Genomic DNA, 23,802 nt, shown 5'->3' on the forward strand with positions numbered 1-23,802 from the left:
TAAGGGAAGCAAAGCTCAGGCAGGTCAAGCCAATAATCTCTCTGGAATGTGGTTGCCTTTCATTCTCTCGAATGGTGTCTTCGTACCCCTCAGACTTGTGATCAGCATGGAGACCCTGCATTTGGGAAGGCCTTTTGCAAGCTAAAATTCTGTGCATGCGTGGGGGTCATTAGTAAAACACACAATGGAATGGGACAAATCAAGTGTCTTATTAGTTCATACAGCTTGGGAGTGAAAGCGTTGAAATAGAAATCTAGATCGGTCTGATTCTGTAGCCCACGATTGTTCCACCCTTCACATGATGATTCCCAGCCCATGAGGGAAAGGCACCTTCCTAGAGAGAGGCTGGGCCGCTTAGACACGGGGACAGAGGACCATAGGCCCGAACCTGAATGCCGGAGACACTTACGGACTAACCTGCATGAGAGATTTTTCCCCACCCGCATTGTGCCGGGCCGTTCTCCGAGGCTGCCTTTCCCAGTCAGGTCTCTGGTTTCTTGGAGTTCTTGCTGCCTTTGTGAGAGTATGAACCCTGTTTCAGCCAGTGTTGTCTTTCTGCGGTCCCATTCCCACCTTCTCTTCCCTGGCTGGACGACTACCCTGTTAAGAGGAAGGAGAAGGTTTTGGTCCAGAGCCTAAGGATGGTCCACTCTGTGGACCGGTCTGACCTATAAAGGCCAGCTTGCAGAGTTGGCTCCAGTCAGTTTAGAAGTTCCTTCCTAAGGTGACACTGGGCTGGAGACACAGGGTCCTGGCAGCTGGCCAGGCTGCCATCAACTCTCTACTTTTTTCCCCCAGGGGTTGACTGGAAGATGACCGACGTACAGATTGCTACCAAACTTCGAGGGTGAGTGGTTCTTGGAGACCGAATGTCTTATAGAGTCTTCTCGGAGTGTCAGATACCCTAACCCCGAGGTGCTGCGTAATCCCAGTCACTGAACCTATGACCATGTGGTAACACCTTGGGGACACTGATCCTCCCTGCCCCATACCTCTGACCCAAATGCCCACACAAAAAGCTTCCTGCAATTCTGGGCCCCCTTCTACTTCCTTTGAGAAGCTACAGGATACAGATGAGCAAGGGTCCTGCAGCTAGACCAACTAGACAGCCATAGACCAACTAGACAGCCAGCTGTAGAGCAACTAGACAGCCAGCCATAGAGCAACTAGACAACCATAGATCAACTAGACAGCCATAGACCAACTAGACAGCCATAGACCAACTAGACAGCCATAGACCAACTAGACAGCCATAGACCAACTAGACAGCTGTAGACCAACTAGATAGCCATAGACCAACTAGACAGCCAGCCATAGACCAACTAGACAGCCATAGACCAACTAGACAGCTGTAGACCAACTAGACAGCTGTAGAGCAACTAGACAGCTGGGCCACCAGACTACAGCAGTTTACATCAAAAATGGCCCATCTGATGAATCCTAGGTGTCAGGGTAGGATGAAGCCGTTTTAAATTGGGGTTTGGGAGGGAACCACCTGAGGTAGCACTCTGACGTCAGCCGTCCTAAAGCCGGCTACCGCGGGCCTGTGACATAGTAGGCCCACTCGGCGCTTGTGTTTGGCTGCAGATACCAAGGCCTCAAGGAGAGCTGCTTCCCTGCGCTGCTGGACCAGTTTGCCTCTTCCCATCAGTGCAGCACCTACTGTGAGATGCTGAGGCTGAAACCCCTCAAGGGCCCGGAGGCTGCCCACCCCCCAGCCAAGGCCAAAGGCTCCAAGAGTCCATCTGCTGGAAGGAAAGGCTCCCAGCTGAGTCCCCAGCCTCCGAAGAAAGGCGTTCCCAGTCCCCAGGGCTCCCGGAAGAGTGCGCCAAGCTTCAAGACCACACCTCAGGCCTCCGAGGCAGTCACCGGTCAGTTATTAGGACAGGCCCCTGCCCCAGAGGGGAGCTCGAAGGCCCAGGGCATGCGGTAGCCCCAACAGGAGGCTGGGGGCCTCTACTCGAGAGCAGACCAACAGGAAGCAGCTTGAACCAGATGGAGACGTTTTTTCAATTCAGGACTAAGCCGAGGAGGTGCCCCAAGCAGGTACCTCTTGGGGACCTCTCTCGGTAGTTTCACCTCATTGGAAGGTTCTGGGCACAGCACGTGACCTGGTGGCCTCTTCTAGTGCCGTTACTGCCCAGGGCTCCCAGGCCTCAAGTGGGGCCCACCTCCAAGCGCCTGGTGGCCTCGGCCCTCCTTTAAGTTTACACTCGCCACTGCCGGAGGCTCCCCGAGTCCTCTGCATGAGCTCTGCACTCTTGATGCAGCCCCAGCCGCCATGCAAGCAAAGGTTGCAGTCTGGGGCCTGCGGGCCAGCATTTACCTTCTCACCCCCCTGCTTATCCCGCCCTCTCCCTGTCCTCAGGGCGCCAGACTTCCTGTGGGGTCTAGCCTTGTGACTCTCAGGGTTTCATCTCTCAGCCTCTCTGCCGCATTCGTCACGGCTTATCCTGCAACTCACCTGCCCCGAGTCCAGCTGGGACCCGGGGCCCTTCTGGAGCCCAGTCGTGTCTTCGAGCGGTGTTGTTTTTGTTTTTGTGTGACGATACATGGTCTTGTCACTCTGGCACGCACTTGTTGCCCATGCTCCTTGCACACGCCCTCTTCCTAGGCTTTGCACCCGATGCAGTCTGCTGCCTACCCTTCACTGGCTTGTGCTTGACCCTTTGTCCAAGGCCTTCCTTCCATCCTGACCTTGCACCCTGCCCACCAGTGGCTGGGTGAGGAGCGGCCTCTCTGGCTTCGCTCCACCCCAGGGCACTCTTCCTGGTTCTCCGGGCTTCTCCGCTCGTGAGGAGGGAGGGAGCACGCGGGCGCGTGAACAGCTGGACGCAGAGGCAGGGTTTTGACTTTGAGGCACCTTGTGCTCCGTTCTGAGAGCAGTGAGGCTGCAGCCAACGTCACATCTCTGTCCTAAAGGAGTGGGAGGCTGGGACCCTTCCTCATGAGGGAGGGGACACAGGGTGATCCAGGCGGGTTGCCGTCATTCACGTGCTCGGCTAGAGAAGGATGTCTCTGTACCTACCTCCAACCATTTGCTCTTGATCCTGGGACTCAACTCCAGATCCTCAGGTGTGGGTTCCCAGGGAATTTCTGTGCTGGGTCCAGCACCCTGGGTCCTTCCTAGACACCCCTCCTTGAGACCCAGGATGGGGTAGGTCCCGGAGCTAGCCTGCTCCCCTTGTTATGAAATAAAGGCAGCAACTGTGTGTCCTGTTTCTTGCCCTCGTCTGGTGTGATTATCGATTAAGAAAGGTCAAGAAGACTCTCTGTAGCAGTCCCCGGGCCTGTGGCAAAATGGCTGTGCTTTGGCTCCTCGCCTGGGTTGGTCTCAGTCACCTGGGGCCACGGCTGGGCTGGAGCTGATGACCCCTGCCCTGCAGCAGGAGGCTGGGAACTTACTTCATCCCCTTGGAACTGAGCCTTCATTTGGCAGAGGGCCTGGCAGGAAGGGATCCAAGAAGAAGAGTGGAGCTGGGGGCGCAGCAGAAACTTCATCTGGGCCGCTTCCACAGCAAGGGGAGCCCGGCAGCAGAGCAGCCAGCCGGCTTTCACCTACTGGCCAGGTCCTTTCCTCCTGCTCAGCAAGGGCTCAGGAGCTGCCCTGCCCACCCCGCCCTGCCCCGCCCAGGGCCTCCCCTTCCCTGGGGGTGCCTGTCACTTCTCTCCCTCCTCCCTGCTCCGGTGACCCTCACTCTTTCTCCTTGCCCCAGTGTGCCCCCAGTTCCACCAGCCTGCACATCCAGTGAGAGCTGGGCCATTCATTGTTCAAGCATTAATTCATTCAGCAGACACATACTAAGCACCTGCTGGATGCCAGACCCAGACGGGCAGCTCCTGAAAGGCAACGTGCATCAGTCTGGGAGTTAGGTGTATTTTTTAGGATGTGGATGTTAAGCAGCAGAAATTATAACTTGGACCAACTGAATGGGGAAAACGGCTTTGGGAAGGATACCGGAGCAGATCACTCAGAACCAAGGAATGGCTGAACAGTTAGTTTTGGGGAAGAAGGAGCCTGGGCAGCTCTCAGTAGCTGCTGCCTTTGTTCCCAGCAGGTTTCTCCACCAAAATTCAAATTCTGGCCAAGACAATGTGACCTGGGGCTCAGGGACTCCCAGGGTGGGGGAGAGGTAGTGTTCCAAAAGTTGGGGATTATTTCTGACATAGCATCTCATGTAGCCCAGGCTGGCTTCAAACTCACTATACATAGTAGTTGAGAGACTGGCCCTGAACCTCCAAAGTGCTGGAATTACCCAGGCTAAGAAGCCAGTCTTCTCGGAGGAACGGAGACTGGAGGACAGAAAGGATTTGGTGGGCAATGCTGAGAGACACACCGTGACCCAGACACAAAGACTTCCCCAACATGCATTCTGTTACCACGTCCACATTCAGTCACAACCCAATGCCCCGCTTAGAGAGGGATGCACTCAGTACCCAACTGCTAACCTAAGGACAGCCGGGGAGGCTGCCATTTGTCAAAGTCGGGCGCTGGTAGCTACGGCTTTTCATACTCCCACTTTGAAATTCTACACTCTGTGAACTGGCAAGATTAACCAAATTCAACCAAAATGATAGAAGCTCCCGGCTTTTGGCCTCTTGGGCTCGGTTCTCATGTCTGGCCTCCTTGGGAGTCTTGCCTGTGTGACAGGACCTTCTTCTGGACAGGACGAGGCCAGAAGTACTCCAGGAATCTCTAGTCCTGCTCTGCGTTACGTAGCAGCCTGTTTTCTTTCTCCTCCGGGTTCCTGCTAGCTGTGTCCATAACCTCTTTTCACAGGTTGCTCACTATAAGGACCCTGAATGGCTGCCTTGGCTTTCAGTTGAGTTACTGTCTCTGAGGATGTGTATCTTCCTTGGGGACCTTGTGGGGAGCCAGAGAGCTGTTTCTCAGAAGGGTAATAGTTACCTGTTGACTAGAACACCATTCGGTCCCAAATTCTGGACTCTCCCACCATATTTTTCTCGTTAGGCATAACCATGAGCTCTCTAGCAAAGCCTGTCACAGGCCTGTCAATTACATGGAGATGTAATTCCCCATGAGCCACAGGTAGACCCCTCACGTACGGTTGGACCTGCAGCCTGCTGGCTGGACCAGTTATTTCAGCAGCTATCCCAGCTCGAGAGCTTTCACTTGCTTTAGGCCCAGCCCAGAGCTGGCAGCCTTCTAGATTGATCAGTGCCATTAAATGGACTTTAATGGCAAGGAGTTTGACCCATAGTACAAAGGGACTTAAAAAAACCAAAGACTGTTCTGACTCAACAGTCCCAATTACCACCAGAACTTCCTCAAGGAGCAAGTGTGTGCTCCTTGCATTTCCAAGTCCTATATTACTAGTCTCTCTCTTGCTCACACACACAACACACACACACACACACACACACACACACACACACACACACACACACACGTATATTATGTGCCATATTAAGGCATCCAGAGAAACTGCTGACCCCCTAGTCCTACAGACCACAACCGTAACACATCTCTTGGAGGAAGTTGGAAGGAAGTCTCACAGTATGCATCTATCTGGTTGTAAGAATAGGGGCTTCGCCGGGCGGTGGTGGTGCACACCTTTAATCCCAGCACTCGGGAGGCAGAGCCAGGCGGATCTCTGTGAGTTCAAGGCCAGCCTGGTTGCCTGACTTTCTCTTCGGGTGAAGTCTAGAAATCAGGTAGGATGTCTTGACTTTTACTGTGGCAGCCTGAGACTCGCCTGTTGGTCCAACCAGAAGTCTTTAGTCACAGTGACCACCAGGTAACACTCAGGGGCTGCCTGACCTTTCCCATTCCTCAGACTCAGCTCCAAGGCTGGCTCCTACAACCAAGTCCATTAGTCACCCAGTCCGCTCTGCTGCTCCACTGCTGTGGTGAGGGGGCAGCCCTGCTGGCCAGTTCTGGGGGGGGGAGGGGCGGGAAGACAGCAGAGCCCCACCCACTCTCAGAGGCAGCAGGAATCCATCTTCTTTGTCTTGCCCGAAGGCAGAGGCAGGTGGGGATGGATGCATACTAGGGACCCAGTAAAACATTTTTGTCTCCTGAAATCTTAGGACTCCTGCTTTTCTCGTGTTGGTCTTTGTGTTTGTTAAGAGCATGTGTGAGGGTCTTGCTGTGTTTCCCAGCTTGACCCCAACTCCTGTGCTCAAAGGTTCTTCCATCCCAGCCTCCCAAGTCACTGGGACTACAGGCACACGTAACTGCAGCCGCTCTTGTGGTCTTTGGTGTGACCTAACATATGGAACTACAGGCACACGTAACTGCAGTCGCTCCTGTGGTCTTTGATGTGACCTAGCATAAGCCAACATTTGGTCCAGATTTATGCTATTCATAAATGTCCTCAAAAGTGGGAAAATCTGTCAGGGTCTGTGAGGTTCTATGCTGAATGAAGAGCCTCTGGTGACCGTGTGCATCAGTAGAGAAGACCCGAGCTCGAATTCCGCTGTTCAGCTTGCTGAGCACCATTTCACAAGTTTCTGCCTCGTCTCTGAACAGCGTGTTTTCTCTGTTCTGTGCAGTTTCTTCAGGGCACGGTCTCTTCTTTTCCTCATGGGATGCTGCAGAGCGTGGACTCTGTGTGTTGACCAAGCAGTAGTGTAGCGTCAGCAAAGGGAGGCTGTCTCCTGACAGAGCACGAAGGAAATGCTCCTGTCAGCTTGTAGTCAGTGTACTCTGAACGCTGCTGGGTGAGGTGGTGACTTCTGCAACTGGGTGAGGCTGTGTGTCATCTGGAGGTGGATTTCCAGTTTTACGGAACTAACCGCTGGGCTTATTTTTAAGCAAAATCAATGGCTACACGCTGCAAGGAGATGTCTACATAATCACAGAAGGTCCCTCGCTTCACTCCTGTGGAGGGAAAGAGAATTTGAACTATCATAAATGGCTTTAAAAGGTGACCAATGAGGGATGGTAGGGTGGCTCAGTGGGTAGGGGCGTGGCCCCCAGTCTGATGACCCAAGGTTGATCCAATTCCTGCAAGCTCTCTTCTGACTCCCTCCCACACATACTAAGTGTAATATAAATAAATCATCAAAGATTTATTTCTATTACTATTTGTTTTTTATTTTTTATTATTTTATTTTATTTTATAATTTAATTTAATTTTACATATCAGCCACAGATTCCCTTGTTCTCCCCCACCTGCCGCCTTCCCCCCAATTCCCCCCATTCCCATCTCCTCCAGGGCAAAGACTCCCCTGAGGATTGAGTTCAACCTGGTAGATTCAGTCCAGGTAGGTCCAGTCCCCTCCTCCCAGGCTGAGCCAAGTGTCCCTGTATAAGCCCCAGGTTCCAAACTTATGCAATGAGTACAGGACCCAGTACCACTGCCTAGATGCCTCCAAAGCAGATCAAGCCAATCGACTGTCTCACCCATTCAGAGGGCCTGATCCAGCTGGGGGCCCCTCAGCCTTTGGTTCATAGTTCATGTGTTTCCATTCGTTTGGCTATTTGTCCCTGTGCTTTATCCAACCTTGGTCTCAACAATTCTCATTCATATAAACCCTCCTCTTTCTCGCCAGTTGGACTCCTGGAGTTCCACCTGGGGCCTGGCCGTGGATCTCTGCATCCGGTTCTCTCAGCCATTGGATGGGGTTTCTAGCATGACAATTAGGGTGTTTGGCCATCCTATCACCAGAGTAGGTCAGCTCGGGCTGTCTCTCGACCATTGCCAGTAGTCTATTGTGGGGGTATCTTTGTATATGCGCGCGCGTGCGTGCGTGCGTGTGCGTGTGCGTGTGCGTGTGCGTGTGCGTGTGCGTGTGTGTGTGTGTGTGTGTGTGTGTGTGTGTGTGTGTGTTACCCTTGGAGGCCAGAAGAAGGCCTCCCTTGGAGCTGGAGTTACAGGTTCTTATAAGCTGCCTGACATGGGTACTGTGAACAGAGTTTGTCTACTCTGGAAGAGCAGCAAACACTCCGAATTGTTAAGACATCTTTCCAACCCCCAAGGTAATAAAAAATACTTTAAAAAATAGGTGTGCAGTGATTTTCCCATCCTAGTGTATGAACAGGGTCTCAATGTGCTTCTCCCTGATTCACCTTCACAACAAACTCCAGAAGCAAGTCCCGACGCCCTGGGGAAGTGAGAAGTCAAAAATCACCCGGTTAGGTCACCTTCCTGTCTAGTGAGATCGTGTGTGGGGTTAAGCTCTGCCCGCCCTCATCTGGCTGTGACTTAGGTAGGAGCAGACTTATTCACGGGATGCCTGGGTAGCCCATGGGGCTAAGGAGACACTGACTGGCAATTCTAGAAGATGGTAACCAGGACATCTGATGACCTCAGCAACTCGCTGTCATCACATGCTCCCTTTGGATGACTCAAAGCCAACAGCTGCCTTTTGTTTCTCTGAGTTTCCTCTCAAGACAGAAAACCTTGCCTTGGGCCTCATGTTTCCCTGAGGCTGGGACACCAGGGCTACTGTGAGGTGGAGGAGGGCTGGTTTCTGTCTCCTACCCCCACCCCAAAGTGGGGTAGGTGTCTAGACAAACGACTAGTATGGAGCACACAGTGAAGGTCCTAGCCCATCCCGCACCCCAGAGGCATGCACTAGACCTCTGCAAGGTTGCCTTAGCCCAGGGTCATCACCTCAGAGAGACTCCAAACTAGGCTCAAGGGCTCTCTTGTCTCAGTCGGTCTCCCCAGGGCAGAGTCTGGGTCCCAGCTTTGTAACTCAGCACCCCTGTGTTGGTCAGACTCGAGAAGGGCTGCCTCATTCCATTCAGTTTCCCAGGAATCGGAACTTGCACATTGTAAACTCACCTTAATAGCTTTAAGTGAGAAACGCACAGTAGATTGCATGCTGCGGTTACCAGAAGGCTAACTCCCCTCTTCTGGAGAGAGCAGCGACAGGAAGCCGTGTTATTGGGAGACTCGGTGTGCAGACAAGCCTTGCTTTAAATCCCGCTGTCCCAGCCATCCTGACCCCAGCTCTGTTAGCCTCTCTGAACTGAGCTGTAGGGACCCTCTACACTACGTGGTACTTATATGTGCTGCAATTATAACAGTGTACATGACAGACCCAAAATTCTCCCTCAAGGAGTTTATAGTCCTGGAGGGGAGGCAAGAGTCAAAGCCACACCATAATAATCCAATATCATGGTGCTGCCTACAACCTCAGAACACAGGAGGTAGAGGATGGAAGGTCAGAAGTTCAGTCATCCTTGGCTGCATAGAAATTTGAGGCTAGCCTGGGCTACATGATTCTCTGTCTCAAAGGAGAAAAATACCAAAGAACATATGTTGGCAAGAAGAGCAGTCGAAGCTGGCATGATGCAGCTTCACTTTGATTGACAGACTCTGGGGCAACTGAGCTTAGGTCGGGAGGGGGTTGGGAAAAGGAAGGGGAAAGGCAAGAACAAATCAGATCCAAGAAACCACGAGTGCAACAGCTCAAAGCGCAGGCGCAGCCAAGGGGACGTGTCTGGACATGTGTGGTGTTAGATGACCTTACTGTTGGGTGTTTTTCTTCTTCCTGGAAGAACAGCGAGTGATCTTAACCGCCAGCCACCCCTCCAAAGGACTGAGTGCATGTCAACCATCTGTGGTGGCCTCTTGATATTGTCAACAACCAAGGTCTCATTATGTAGTCCTGCCTGGCCTGGGACTCCCTGTGTAGCCCAGGTTGACCTCTAACTCAGTGATCTGCCTGCCTCTACCTCCTGAGCGCTGGGATTAAAGGCTTGTGTCACCGTGTCTGGCTTACTGTGGCCTCTTGATGTGGTCAAATGACATGGCAAATGAGGCCCAGGAGGTGGCTGCTGGGTGACAGCGCACGTTTGCCGTACACTTTAAGACGGTTCTTAGTGGTCATCGTCACACACTGCGTACAGGACGTCCTTGCATGTGCTGTAGTTTTCGACAACAGACCGTGCGGTCGGTTTGCTGACAGCGGCATTGCCAGACACACAAAGAGTTGTGTTGTTGTACAACAGCGATGATGTCCCTGCACGAGAAGAATTTTTCACCTCTATCATAGTATCACACACTGCCACGGATGTGGTTCCACTGTCGGGCCTGTGTGGCACTTGACTATTTAGAAGGATGAGATGGAATGAAAGCTCATGCAGTGAGGACGTGGTCATCAGGAGACTGTGGCATTGCAGTGTGAGGCCCAGAAAGAGGCAAAACCAAGGGTCGGACGCACATTGGCATCAATCCTAAGAGCAGCAGGCATCACTTAGGACCCACTGCAACAACCAGGTGGGACAAACACCAGGTGATGGTGGTTTTCAGCTCAAGTAATTTCTCCTCAGGAAAGAGTCTGTAGGAGGAAGGTCTGTATGTGGTCCACCCAGAGCTGGCAAAGCAGCCTAAGATGTCCTTGAGACTGGGTGTTCTTCAGCTTTCTGCCTGCCCTGCTGGTCCCGAGTAAGTAAGTAGTTTCCTGTGTGATATCACAAGCAGAGGAACTAAACATGGTAACAAAGCTGTCTAGCCCTGGAGAGTGGTGACATGGTGACATGAGCCTGTAACCCCAACACTCAGGAGGGTGACAGGAGAGCATTGCGAGTTCAAGGCCAGCTTAAACCATATAGTGAGGCTGCAGAGCAAAAGCCTATCTCGTATAACAAAAGCCGGAGCTGGGCAGATAGCTCGGTCCAGCTGGAAAGGGCATTTGTTGCGTAAGCGTGAGGACCTAAATTTGAATCCCCAGCATCCATGTCAAAAGCGGCATGCACATCTTGGTCGTAACCAACAACTCCCTAATTGGACTTAAGATGTACTCAACAGGGCTGGAGAGATGGCTTAGAGGTTAAGAGCACTGGCTGCTCTTCCAGAGGTCCCAAGTTCAATTCCTAGCAACTACATGATGGCTTACACCTATCTAAAATCAGGTCTGGTGCCCTCTTCTGGCATGCAGGCATACGTGCAAACAGAAACACTTTATACATAATAAATAAACAAATGTTAAAAAAAAAAAAAGGTGCACTCAACAAGAGGGAAACCATGCCTGGTACTGGAAACCTAGCTAGTGAAGTCCTGGTCATTGGGGGAGAATCTACAACAAGTATTTTACCAAACTCCCTAAAACAACCCATACATATTTGTCTTTAGACCCTCAGATAAGTATCTTTACCCATCATCAAGGAGACTTCTCTTTGCAACAGACAGAGACCACTACAGAAAACCACAGCCAATCAAACTGCACGGCTGTGGCGCCCAGTCCCAGTGGATACATCTACAAACACTCGCGCAGCTAAGGCTTAGGGAATGTTGTGGAAGAGGGGTGTAGCATGAATTTTAAATGGTCTTATTTATTGGGTTATTGTCGGAGGATCAGAGAAGCAGAACAAGCCAAAGCCACCTCACCTTGCCAATTCCTCAGTTGATCCTGTTTCCTCAGACTGGAAGCTTCTGAGTCCTCTTCCAGATGGATCTCAGCTGAACTGTGCTGCTCAAAGCCTGAAAGCTTAACCAGGCAAAAGCTTCTAGTTTCTGGTCTTCATGCCTTATATACCTTTTTGCTTTCTGCCATCACTTCCTGAGATTAAAGGCATGAGTCACCATGCCTGGCTGTTTCCAGTGTGGCTTTAAACTCACAGAGATCCGGATGGATCTCTGCTTCCCAAGTGATAGGATTAAAGGCGTGTGCATTTTCTGGCCTCTGTATCTAGTGGCTGTTCTGTTCTCTGATCCCAGATAAGTTTATTAGGGTGCACAATATTTTGGGGAACACAATACCACCACAGAGGGGCTGTGTAAGAGCCAGAGGATCAGGGAATTTGCTGTGAGATTGTGTCTCCTAGGGACATCAGAAGCTATACTCATAAAGTCTCACCCACGTGATTGCCTAAGGGTGAGCTGAACAAGTGTGACACCAATGGATGCACCTAACTGGATGGGGAAAAGCCCATGAGACCTCAGCCCTGCACAAAGAACTACAGGCAACCGAGGAAGGCTGAGATGGAGAGAGGTGGTCCTCGCTAAGGAAGAGCACACCGGCTGGTTGTCTAGTGCCCAATAGTCAGCCCTAAAAACATACATACAAGTAACACTATATGGACACACAGGTTATGTTTAGGAATATACATGTATATGCATATACATCTATACATGCAATAACAACGAGAAAAGAAGGCGTGAATTTGAAGGAGAATGGGGAGGGGAGCACATGTGGGAGGGTTTGGATCGGGTAAAGGGAAGGGAGGAATGTTGTAATTAAATTATAATTAAAAATAGTCGGGTGTGGTCAAAAGCACCACCCGTAACCCCTGTGCTGGGGGCCGGGGAGACAGACACAGGAATCACCGGAGTTCATTGGTTTCCAGCCTAATTTCAGGTTCAGTGAGAAACCCTGTCTTAAAGGAGAGTGATGGAGCAGGACACCCACATCATCCTCTGGCCTCTGCACACACATGCCCACGTGCACACATATGTGTGCAATCCCCCTCCCTGAGAAGCCCAAACACCCCTCCCCCATACATATAAAATTAAGAGAGCTAGCTCTCTTGTGGAGATTGCTGGGTCACCTGACTTTTGTGGCTCTGTGGATGCCACTGTCTCTGGGCAGGAGGTGCCCCTTACTGGTACTAGAGATCCTGGAACCAACAGAACTTAGAGATAGCATTTCTAAAGGGCAGACAGAGTAGTAGCGACCATACACACAGCCTCAGGGGATGTACCACGCGTGAGGAAGGCCCCTTACCCTGTAATTAAGGCCCTAGGTGGATGGTAGAGTTATAATAGGAAATGATTTTTGAGATGGCTTTTTGAGCTGAGATAATGATCTCATCCACTTCTCTCCTCTGCCTTTTAATAATTAAGTAGTGAGCCGGGCAGTAGTGGTGTACGCCTTTAGTCCCAGCACTCAGGAGGCAGAGGCAGGCGAATATCGGAATTCAAGTCCAGCCTGATCTACAAAGTGAATTCTAGGACAAGTCAGGGCTTCAGAGAAACCCTGTGTCAAAAAAAAAAACCCAAAAAACACAAAAACAAAACAAAACTCAATAAACAACAACAATAATAATGTAGTACATCCAGGACCATGATGGGATAGGACCCTATTAATTCAAGCAGCTGACACTTCTGGCCATATCAAATGCCCTGGTTCCATACCAAACCTCTTTGGTTCCACCATTTCTGATAAAGATTCTGATTGGAACAGACTGACTCAGGTCCTCTCTGGGATGCCTGAGGCAGGCCCATGTGCACACATGTGTGTGCAGATATCTGTGGGGAACAGACTGCCAGGTCTTAGCCTATGTTAGGAGAGCCCTGCTTCCTGCTTCTGGGGAGCCAGAAGTGCCAAAGAAGCAATTGGTCCCCACTTATCTGAGCTGCTGCAGACTCCAACCCCAGGCTCCCTTGCCGTGGAACCCATCCCCCAGGGGCTATGGCTCTTCTCTGAAGCGTCACGTGGAACCAACTGGAAGCAAGGTTGCCTGGGAGGCGACATCAGGGAGGGCTGGGCAGGGTGCAGGGTGTGCTCTTCATTTCCCTTGTGCAGCCGAGCACAGCCAGGCTCCAGCTGAGAGGCCACGTTTTGGCTTCTTACCCTCCCCAGATTCTGCGGCCCTCCCCAGCCCGTCCGAGCGCACTGCCCAGCGCATCACTCATGAGATTCCCTCGTCTCAGGAGCACACCTCAGAGCTGGCAGACATTGTGCTGCACTGGTTCTCTCAGGAACCCAAGTGTCGGAGGGGCCATCCCGGCAGACCGTGTTCTTGGAGTTGTTGGGCTCTTGCTCAGGGTGTTGGGCTGGCTGCCCGGGACAGTCATCCCTTACAGAATTCACACTGGGGCTCACTTGGAAAGACATTCAGGGACACAATGTCCTTCACAGTACAGATCATGAGCAGAGACTGTATGTGATTCACAATGAAGGGGTCCAAGTTTGGGCCCAGAATCCATCCTGCCTGCCAAATGGAAACATGGGTTAGAGACTGTCTTGGTTACGGTTTCTATTGCTGTGAAGAGACACTGTAATCACGGCAACTCTTATAAAGGAAAACATTTAATGGGGGTGGCTTACAGTTCAGAGGTTCAGTCCATTATCACCATGGTGGGACAAGACAGCATGCAGGCAGACATGGTGCTGGAGAAGTAACTGAGAGTCCTACATCTTGCAGACAACAGGAAGTAGACTGCCTCACTGGGCGTGGCTTGAGCATGTATGAGACCTCAAAGCCCACCCCCACAGTGACACACTTCCTCCAACAAGGCCACACCCACTCCAACAAAGCCACACCTTCTCATAGTGCCATTCGCTTTGGAAGCCATTTTCTCTGGAACCACCACAGATACCTCAAGAGCAAGCTCAGATTCCCCAAATGCCAGCATAGTATACAGCTGCCCGCTCAGCTCACCTCAGGCTATTTCTCTCCTGAACAGGACTGCCTTATGGTGCTGGCTCCCTGTCCCGCCTCTGTGGAGGACAGCTGGAAAGATGGTAGGCGGCACCTGCTTCACTGCGTCACTGTGACTGAGGACGCAATGAGTCAGTGCTCAGCTTGCGATCCACGAAGCTCTCAAGTAAGCAGACGGTTGTCACCGTCTCCCGGGACTCTACGATGTGTCTCAGGACCCCTCGTGCATTGCCTCCCGCCTCCTCCATGCCAGGGGCCCCCTGTCTTTCCAGTCCCTTCAGGGAAGGGACTGGCAACACACCTCTGTCCCTGACCCCGAGCACTGACTTCTCAGCTCTCATCGGTCTGGGAGGAAGCAGTCGGCTCTCTCTGGGGAGTGGAAGCCTGGTGGGAACCGACAGGAAACGACACAGGAGCCCGCTGACCCACCAGCTGCCCAGGGCTTGGCCTGGAAGTGACCAGCTTCACCTACACACTCCTCCTAGTCATGGAGCTGAAGGGACGGGGCGATGAAACTTGCTTCTGTGGGTGTGACAAAGTGGAAGGGGTGGGTCCAAATGAGTCGTGGGATGTAGGGATGGAGCAGATGCTACAGTGCTTGCCTAGCGCGTGCGAGGCCAAGTTTGACCCCCCAGCACTGCCTAAGTCAGGCGTGGTGGCTGCCAAGCTTCTAATCCCAGCATCAGGGCGTTGAAGTCAGAAGGATCAAAAGCTAAAGGTCATCTGTGGCTACATGGTGAATTCCAGGCCATTATGGGATACATGAAACCATATCTCAATTTTTTTTAATAATTTTTTTTTTTTAAGCACACTAACTAGGTTTGTAGCACGTTAGTCAACTTCTCTCACAGGGAGCAAGGTGATGGACTAACTACACAAGGAGCTATTTTTGCTGGTATAACTAATAAATTCCCCCGTAAGTGCAGCCACGTAAGTAAGCCAACAAGGCAATAGAAACCAAAATTAACGGCCCCCCACCTCCCTTCACCCTTGTCGGTGACAGAAGGAACACGGGTCACTCAGAAGGAAGATGGAGCCTTGCTGCAAATCCCACAGAAGCCAGAATGGCTGGCGAGAAGGTGGGTCTTGGTTTGCAGACTATCTTACCTTGCTCAGACTGAAACCCTTCAGTCCCTCCCTGTGTGGAGCGTGTGAGGGCAAGCCAAGCCAGACAGAAAGAACAGCGCGATCAAGAAGTGGCCGTTCCAAAGCTCCAGCCAATTAGATATCTGCCAACAGTGATCGCTCAACTGAGTCAATTCTCCCTGGCTGACGGCATTGACCCCTGCTGGGTGCGGGGCCAGGTGTCCTTCCTCTAACCAGTCCTGCCCTGTGACTGAGGTCTGTGAGGGGCAGGCCCATCCTTTCACTCAGTGTTGGACGGTGACCATGAACATCTGACTGCCAGGTGAGAAGGAGGGCTCCTTGCTAGCTCTTTGACTAAGAAGTTTCCTGAAATGGGAAGTAGCTCCTAAGAGAGCTAAATCGGCTGGGGGGCTGTCTTCAAGGAGCAGCAGGGGGCTGGGGGTGTTGAGGCACCAACAGTTTCTTCTTGGCCATTGGGATTACTGATGTACGTATTCATAGTCTTCTCCAAACTGTCCCGGGACCCTGCTTACCCATGCTTGTGCCTCCCTCAGCTGGCCTGGTGGGGTAAGTGGGACCTCAGAGAACCATTCCCTCAGGAATCAGGCCACAGCATAGGGGACCAGTGAGGCAGCCAGGTGGAGAGGCAGAAGCCAGACACCCACCCAATCCCTGCTCCCTGTCCCGCCCTGGTGTCTGAACCCTAGTCCTTCAGTCTCCTGACTGCCCAGCCTCTGTGCCTCAGAGAGGTTTGACTTCCTGGGTGTGATCCCTGCTGGCCACTCTAATGCTGAAGGGAGCAGCCTGGGAGGATATGGGGCATCCTGGGATGTAGGAAGGGAGCCGTGTGCCCGGGAGCAAGGTCAGCTGCCAGCCTGCCCGTGCCAGGCTCCCTGCCAAGCACTTGGTTTAATCCTCAGCGTTAGTTCCCACCCTCAGGAGTTCACAGATGAGGGAGTATGCTAATTTAAGAGCCCAGGGTGAATCTAGATCTCTGGGCTCCAAGCTCAAGGTTCATCTTGTGACGCACACCACGTTAAATCCTTGTTTAGAGGCTAGGGCCCCGGAGGCTGCGGGGTAAGGCAGATCTGAAAGAGCCTACTCACTGCTGGATCAGTGCACCTCTGGCCTGCTTCTGGATGCCAAGAAGAAGAAAAGGCAGAGGGAAGGGGTGGGGGCATGAAAGGAGCCACTGAAAAGGACAGAGGGATCGAAATGGATAAGATCCTTTTCCTTCATTGAGGCTGAGGGTGCCCCCGTTGCTGGAGGGCTTCTCTCCAGGCTCCACCAAGCCCCGCAGTCCCACAATCCACGTATAAAATAATCACTCAGATGCTTATATTATTTATAAACTGTATGGCCGTGGTAGGCTTCTTGTTAACTGTTTTTATATCTTAAATTAACCCATTTCTAGAAATCTATACCTTGCCACGTGGCTGGTGGCTTACTGGCGTCTTTATATGTTGCTTGTCCTGGCAGTGGCTTCAGTGTCTCTCCCCCTTCTTCCTGTTTCCCCAATTCTCCTCTCTCTTTGTCCCGCCTATACTTCCTGCCTGGTCACTGGCCATCAGTGTTTTATTTATATAGAGTGATATCCACAGCAGCCCCCCTTCAGTATCAGCTCTGGCCCCATCCCAGTCTTGCTCAAGGTAAACATTTATTTTGTGACCAAAGGGGTCCAGAGCCCAAACAGTGGGTATTGGATCTCTGTCAGATAAGCAAGCTTTGAAGACCCTGGGGTAGTAAGATTTCCTATTGAAAAATGAATAATATGAAATAGTATACAGTTAGGAGGAAATAAGGAAAAATCCTGCTCTCTGTATATTTCTGCACATGCAGTGGTCGGTGCCTAGGATGACTGAAGGCCAGGTGTGGAGGTGCACACCTGTAATCCCAGGACTTGTGATGTGGAGGTAGGGGGATTGGACATTTAAGGCCATCCTCAGCAACACAGTAGGTTCAAAGCCAGCCTGGGTGAGATGAGACCCTATTCTTCCAACCCCAAACAGAAAAAGAAATTTTCCAAGAGCAGGGGGAATCCCTGTCTCCAATCTCTTTCTTTTCCAGATTTCCAAGATAGCCAGTGTGCGCCTCTGTGTGAGGAGGAGTATCTTTCGTGTATGTCATAAAGGATCATTAATTATTAAAGAGATGTTGCTAATCCTGTCCTGTAGGTTTAATGTTAAGTTTGAGGCCTGAAGACAAAAATGTTGTCCCTCAACTCTGCACGTGCTGCCTAGGAAGGAAGGGGAAAGGGAGAGAGGGAGGGAGGGAGGAAGAAAAGGAAGGAGGGAGGGAGAGAGGGAGGGAGGGAGGAAACGGTGTGATTTCGGTTTGCTTTTGTGACTGTACAACACTTGGACCTGACATCCCCCACCCCACCCCACCCCCCCGTTTGTGACAGTGACGCTGCTTTCTGTGTCTTCCAGTTTCAGAAGATGAGTGCCGATCCCTTGAGGAGAGGAGGCTGAGACACAGTGTGAAAACAAATCACCAGTGGCTGACAGAAAGAGGAGCAGGGGACAACCAAGGTGGCTTCCTAGAGGAGGCAGCCAGAAGCAAGGCCCAGAAGAGGCTGGTGTGGGAAAGGGCAGGAGCCAGAGGGCCTGGCCTTGAGTGGGCCTGGATCCCCCACTTCCTTTTCCCAAAACTGAGCTGTCATCCCACCTCAGCTGTGGCCCTGAGCGCTGAGGAAGCCCAGCCTACTCCAGCTCTGGACTCTGCCCAGGCATTTCCACAGAACTGAACAGGCCAAAGCCCAGGCAGGTTGGACCCAGCCCTCCCCACAGCAACCCGTCCTTCAGTCCTTCCTGACGCTGCCTGCTCACTACAAATCCGTGAGTAGCACAGGGTCCTCTCCCCCTCTCCACAGCTGTGGGCCCGTGTGTGCCCAGGCAGCGGGCACTCCCTGGTCCTCGAGGTGTGCTGAGGGCCCGTGTGTGCCCAGGCAGCGGGCACTCCCTGGCCCTCGAGGCGTGCTGTGGGCCTGCGTGTGCCAGGCAGGGGCAGTCCCTGACTCTCGAGGCATGCTGTGGGCCTGCGTGTGCCCAGTCAGCGGGCATTCCCTGGCCCTCGAGGCGTGCTGTGGGCCTGTGTGTGCCCAGGCAGCGGGCACTCCCTGGTCCTCGAGGCGTGCTGTGGGCCTGTGTGTGCCCAGGCAGCGGGCACTCCCTGGCCCTCGAGGCGTGCTGAGTGCCTGTGTGTGCCCAGGCAGCGGGCACTCCCTGGTCCTCGAGGCGTGCTGTGGGCCTGTGTGTGCCCAGGCAGCGGGCAGTCCCTGGCCCTCGAGGCGTGCTGAGTGCCTGTGTGTGCTCAGGCAGCGGGCACTCCCTGGTCCTCGAGGCGTGCTGTGGGCCTGTGTGTGCCCAGGCAGCGGCCAGTCCCTGACTCTCGAGGTGTGCTGTGGGCCTGTGTGTGCCCAGGCAGCGGCCAGTCCCCGGCCCTCAAGGCGTGCTACACAAGTTTCACTCCTTGCGTGAGTGAAGAGATCCACTTAGCCAGCTGCTGTGTGAACAGAGCAGGATACGCTTAAGGCTTAGAAAAAGAGAGGGAAGCGCAGTAAGGCAAAGGGGACTTTGGGGGCTCTATTTTCAGATGAGCTAAAACCTGAAAGCAGCAGCTTCACCGGAAAGGAAGTACATTGGGCTTTGAATGGAAAAGTCCAGGCGGAGGGCTGGCTTCAGCTGTGTTTGGATCCAGGGGCTGGAACCCTGTGTTCAAGATGGACAGAGCGAGCACTTCATTCACTGGCAGTGATTTTCACCTGTTGTAGGAAGCAATGGACAGTGGCCTTTCCTGAACAGTGGCCATACCAAGTGCAGACATCACTCCTGCTTTTCCTTCCTGGTGTCAAAGGGACAGCTCACTGCTTCTCCAGGAATACCCGGAGCTTGCAAAGACTTGCCTCTCAGAGGATCTGAAGTGAGGGCAGGAAGGTCTCTCTCTCTCTCTCTCTCTCTCTCTCTCTCTCTCTCTCTCTCTCTCTCTCTCCATCCTCTTCTTCTCACCAACCTTCCCTTCAGCTTTGGACCCTTCCTGACTTTTTGTTTGTTTATTTGTTTTTCAAGACAGGGTTTCTCTGTGTAGCCCTAGCTGACCTGGAACTCGCTTTGGAGACCAGGCTGGCCTCGAACTCACAGAGATCCGCCTGCTTCTGCCTCCCAATTGCTGGGATTAAAGGCGTGCGCCACCACCGCTCAGCCCTTCCTGACTTCTTTGTCTTTCAGCTGAAAAGCCTGGCACATGGCAGACGACACACGGAGGCAAAGAGAGTCCGTCTCTCTCACACCTGTGGCCCATGGCCTGGAGAACATGGGGGCTGAGTTCTTGGAAAGCATGGTCTGTTGGCTTCCCCGTAGCGCCCCCTCGGCTTGACCACGGCTCACGGGTGGGAGGGTCCTTGGTCTGCCTGCTTCCCTCACTCTGTCCTGCTCACCTCTGCACACAGAGCGCCCCTCCCCCAGCACAAAGCATATCCTTTATTTCACCCCTTAAAAAGTGGGTCCTGAGTACCCACTGTGTGCTGCCTTGCCTGTCCTCACCTGAAAGGTCAGCAAAGGTCCCAGCAGGGAAGAACATTTGATCCACAAGAAGAGGAGAGAGGCAGATGATGGGCGGGGGTGGGGGTGGGGTGGGGGGGTGTCTGAGGAAGCCTCAGCTTTCAAAGAACTTGCAATCTTGTCTTGGCTCCCCAAAGGCCAAGCTGAGGACCACATCTCCAACTGTGAAGCCTAATCTGATATCATCCGTTCCCCCTCTTTCCTAACAAGACTCCCTCTCCTTTACTAATAACACATGGACAGTGAGGCAAGAGGTGCCCTGGAGTCATATAGGGGGTGGACCTGCTGGGGCCTCCTTAGGTATTTCCGTCTGGTCTCCAGGAAGGCACCGTGTGTCTGAACATAGTAGGTGCCCAATGCGTGCTTTGCGGAATTTAGTTAAGGAGCCCTCTATTTCCCATTCAGGAGCCCAGTCTCTGTCTCCACTCATGAGGTGCCTGTGTGTGCAAGGTGGCTTTCCCATCTCCATGCCCTTCAGCCACGGCTGTCTCCTGGTGGGAAGACTGGCCCTGACTGCTCCCTGCTGGTTTTAGGAGGAAGGCCAGCTCCCGTGTGGTAACTCAAGCCAGTCATCCGAGGGCAGAGGCAGCTGGAACAAAGCAGAGACGAAGCCCAGATGGTAGGTGATCTCTGTGAGGGACCCAGATGGTAGGTGATCTTTGTGAGGGACCCAGATTGTAGGTGATCTTTGTGAGGGACCCAGATGGTAGGTGATCTCTGTGAGGGACTCGGGGTCACAGGAAAAGAGGATGAAAGTCTGTCCAAAGGAAGTCCAGGGAAGGGAGTTCTGCAGGCCTCTGCCTCAGGGGCGAGCCAGGCCCAGGCGCCCACCTGTCTGCTTGTGAGCAGCCAGGATGTCATCCCAGTAGGAAGCCCAATGCGTACACGGGGCTTCTCAGGCCCGGAACTGGCCAGGCCTCCCTGCCACCTCCTCCTTTGCCATTTAGTTGCTGAACTACCTTGGGGACTCCAAGACTAGGTTTGTGACACTCCTGGCCTGGGCCAGACTCCCCACTGTATTCAGAGAGGAAGGGGCCAACCCACAGGGTCTGGTGTGAGCCTAGAGGGTCCTGGCTGGCCAAATCCAGCTCTGAGCAGAGCAGGAAGGACACCCCAAGGACAGGGTGTGGCAGTCAGGGGGTCCTCTAGCTTCTTGGGGGGACTAGAGAAGATGCCCTGTTTCCCCCAGGTGGGGAACTCTTGCGACATCAGCAGAGGATTGAATGTTAGGAGCAACGAGGCGCTTGGCCAGCAGGGCCCTAGGGGAGATGTGGGTAGCAGCCCTTCCTCCAGGGACAGGCAAGTGACCAGCTGGCCAGAGGACTAGTGTCTATTCTGGACACCCGCGGCAGTGGGGTGGCCGGCTGCATACTTTTACGTGTCTTGTCTCTTGACTAGGCACTGAGGACTCAGACAATAAATGTTCCTGTCCCAGGGGAACCAATACAGAGCTGGGAGTCTCCATCTTGCTCACTGGGCAGGTGGAAGCAGGGAGGAGGTCGGACAGCCATGGTCGTACTTTTCTGAATGCCCATAAGCCTCTAGCTGTGGGTTAGTTCCCTCTGTCACCCAAGAGCAGGGCCAGCCTTGCAAACCTCAGCACGTGCAGAACCATGGCGTGTGTCTTTTGACTATGGCTGCTTCCCAGCCTTGTCAGGTAGCAAGGCCAGCCTGGGCTTTATCCCATTACTGCTCTGGGAACATACCTGAGGAGCTTCTACCTGCGGGTTTGGGGGGCTCTCCAGTGGGGTGGAAGTTGGGGGCCACTTATGAACGCTGGCGGTCCTCTCCTCAGGAGGAGCCTGCAGCTGGCCATGCGGATGAGAAGCTTGTACAGGGAGCACAAGCAGCTGTCTGAATGGATCCTCACAGGCCTGCTCTGTACCGGTAAGTGGGGACCCACCGTGCCCCATTCCTGAGACAGCCACTGCCCCTCTAGTCTCCGCATCACAGAGCAGGCTCATTCACTCACCCCACCAGCCTATAAGGCTCATTCACTCACCCCCAATAAGGTTTGCTGAAGCACCCACTCGGCCAGCTCAAGAGAGGAGCTCAGGTCTCCATCAAACCTAACTGGATCCCATTCCCAACGAGCAACAGAGATGCCCAAATACGCTCACACGGTGCAATAAGCCACCTGGGAGGATGGTAACCTTCAGAGCTACGGTCATGGACCAGCTAGGTACAGGGGAGGGCAATGACACTTGAGACCCTCCCCTACCCCACCCCTCAAAGCACAAAGGTCAGGGAGCAAAGGTGAAAACCGGCAGGGTGTGGGCTGTTATAGTCTAGTGTGGCCCGAGGGTAAAGTTTCTGCAGGGTGCCCACCCAGCCTGAGTCTCCTGAGGCTGGAGGACTCTGAAGGGCCTGGTAATCGGGAGCGAGGGAGGCAGGTGATGTGGTCAGGAACTTGGATTTGACCCTGATGTCCAGAGACAGGCATGGAAGGATTTACACGGAGAATTGTCCAGACATATTGACATCATACCGTTGGTTGCAGGAGAGACGGGGGATCTGAGAATCAAGGGAGTGACTGGTGCTTGCTGAACCTGGGAAGTGACAGTACGTGCAGGATGGAGGAGGCCTCAGGTTAAGGCTCCTCAGCTTCCTGCTTGGAGGACGGGGGGTTGGGTAGAAACAGGACATGATAGTTCCTTCCACAGAGGACAGGTGGAGGAGGTGGTCTCCACAGGGAGGGAGAAATCAAAGCCATTTTCTAGGGGTAGAATTTCTAAGCCATGGGTAGATGTAGTCCTTCCCAAAGGGTCTTCACAGAGTGATTTGAGAAATGAGTTAGGGGCGGGAAGTCTGGGACCAGCTACATATAAAGAGCTTGCAGAAACCAAGGGCTTCATTCAAAAGGGAAGGATCAACAGTTCGTCCACAGAGGGCCAGGGATAAGGGCTGAGCAGTGTCCACTGATTTAGGGACAGGGATGTAAAGGTAGCGTTAGAGTCTCATGCCTATAATTTCAGCACTCAGGAGTCTAAGGCAGGAGGATTGCCATGAGTTCAAGGCTAGCCTGCACTACACAGTGAACTTTAGGCCTGCCTAAGCTCCAAAGAGTTAGTCATGTGCACTCACCGGTGGTCTTCCCTGCCGGACCCCTCATCCATCCCTGTTTTTTATTGCAGGATCTCACTATGTAGCTCTGACTGACTTAGAATTCATTGTGTAGGCCAGGCTGGCCTCAAACTCACAGAGATCAGCCTGCCTCTACCTCTCGAGTGCTGGGATTAAAGGTGTGCACCACCACCGCCCAGCTCAGCCCTGTGTTCTTGTTGGGAGACAGTTTGAACGTATTTCTGAGCTCAGGAGACTTTTTAGAAAGAAGATGAAATAATGACATGCTGGTGCCTGGAAGATGGGAGGAAAGGCTAGCCTCATCTATATAGTGAAGTGGAGGCCAGCCTGGACTACATTAGTCCTTGTCTCCAAAAGCAGCTCGGTCAGGAAGATGGTGGCTCAGTGGCCAAACACACTTGTCACTCAAGTCTGAGGACCTGAGTTCTGTCCCTGACACCCAGGTAGGCGTGGAAGGAGAGAGCGGACTCCCAGAAGTTGTCCCGTGACCTCCACACCTGTGCAGTGGCACCTGCGAGGTGCCACCCCATGATAAATTCCAGTTTTCTTTTTAAGTGGCCTGGGGCTGCAGCTCACTCAGTAGGGATCTCACCGTGTGTGTGTGCACAGAGCCCTGGGTTCAATGCCAGCACTACACAAAACAGGGCATCGGCACGTCCTGGACTTGCAGCACTCGGGAGATGGAGGAGGCTAGGTCAGAACTCAAGGTCATCTTTGGCTACGTGCTGAATTGTTTGCCCTCATGGGCTATGAGATCCTGGACTTGTTTGG

General features: G+C 52.9%; 2 protein-coding genes and 1 long non-coding RNA gene across 13 annotated transcripts in view; 2 read left to right on the top strand and 1 right to left on the bottom strand.

The window, feature by feature from the left end:
* Alpk3 (alpha kinase 3) overlaps positions 1 to 3,221 on the top strand; it is a 46,520-nt gene extending 43,299 nt beyond the window's left edge. For both annotated transcript variants that reach the window (XM_006969983.4, XM_006969984.4), the window contains 2 exons: positions 799 to 847; positions 1,588 to 3,221. In XM_006969983.4, the coding sequence (XP_006970045.2) occupies positions 799 to 847; positions 1,588 to 1,933 (395 nt within the window). In that variant the 3' untranslated portion in view covers positions 1,934 to 3,221. The remainder of the gene's footprint in view (positions 1 to 798; positions 848 to 1,587) is intronic.
* Positions 3,222 to 3,763: 542 nt separating this feature from the next.
* LOC143267568 (uncharacterized) lies at positions 3,764 to 16,210 on the bottom strand. 2 transcript variants are annotated; one of them, XR_013042805.1, is made up of 3 exons: positions 13,969 to 15,403; positions 8,036 to 8,070; positions 3,764 to 6,844 (listed from the first exon to the last, which is right to left on the bottom strand). It is a non-coding gene; the product is annotated as an uncharacterized LOC143267568 (long non-coding RNA). The 2 variants fall into 2 exon arrangements; XR_013042814.1 differs by lacking the exons at positions 8,036 to 8,070; positions 13,969 to 15,403 and adding an exon at positions 15,410 to 16,210.
* Positions 15,557 to 23,802, top strand: part of Slc28a1 (solute carrier family 28 member 1) — a 48,892-nt gene continuing 40,646 nt past the window's right edge. The window contains exons 1-6 of one of the 9 annotated variants that reach the window (XM_076546018.1): positions 15,573 to 15,710; positions 17,456 to 17,506; positions 17,818 to 18,225; positions 19,615 to 19,726; positions 20,481 to 20,566; positions 21,743 to 21,834. In XM_076546018.1, the coding sequence (XP_076402133.1) occupies positions 19,631 to 19,726; positions 20,481 to 20,566; positions 21,743 to 21,834 (274 nt within the window). In that variant the 5' untranslated portion in view covers positions 15,573 to 15,710; positions 17,456 to 17,506; positions 17,818 to 18,225; positions 19,615 to 19,630. Of the gene's footprint in view, positions 15,711 to 15,738; positions 17,507 to 17,817; positions 18,226 to 18,841; positions 19,310 to 19,614; positions 19,727 to 20,480; positions 20,567 to 21,742; positions 21,835 to 23,802 lie in introns of those variants that run through there. The other 8 variants (XM_076545981.1, XM_076546021.1, XM_076545971.1 and 5 more) reach the window with 8 other exon arrangements.

Source organism: Peromyscus maniculatus, chromosome 1 (genome assembly GCF_049852395.1).
Source record: "Peromyscus maniculatus bairdii isolate BWxNUB_F1_BW_parent chromosome 1, HU_Pman_BW_mat_3.1, whole genome shotgun sequence".
Classification (NCBI taxonomy): Eukaryota; Metazoa; Chordata; class Mammalia; order Rodentia; family Cricetidae; genus Peromyscus; species Peromyscus maniculatus.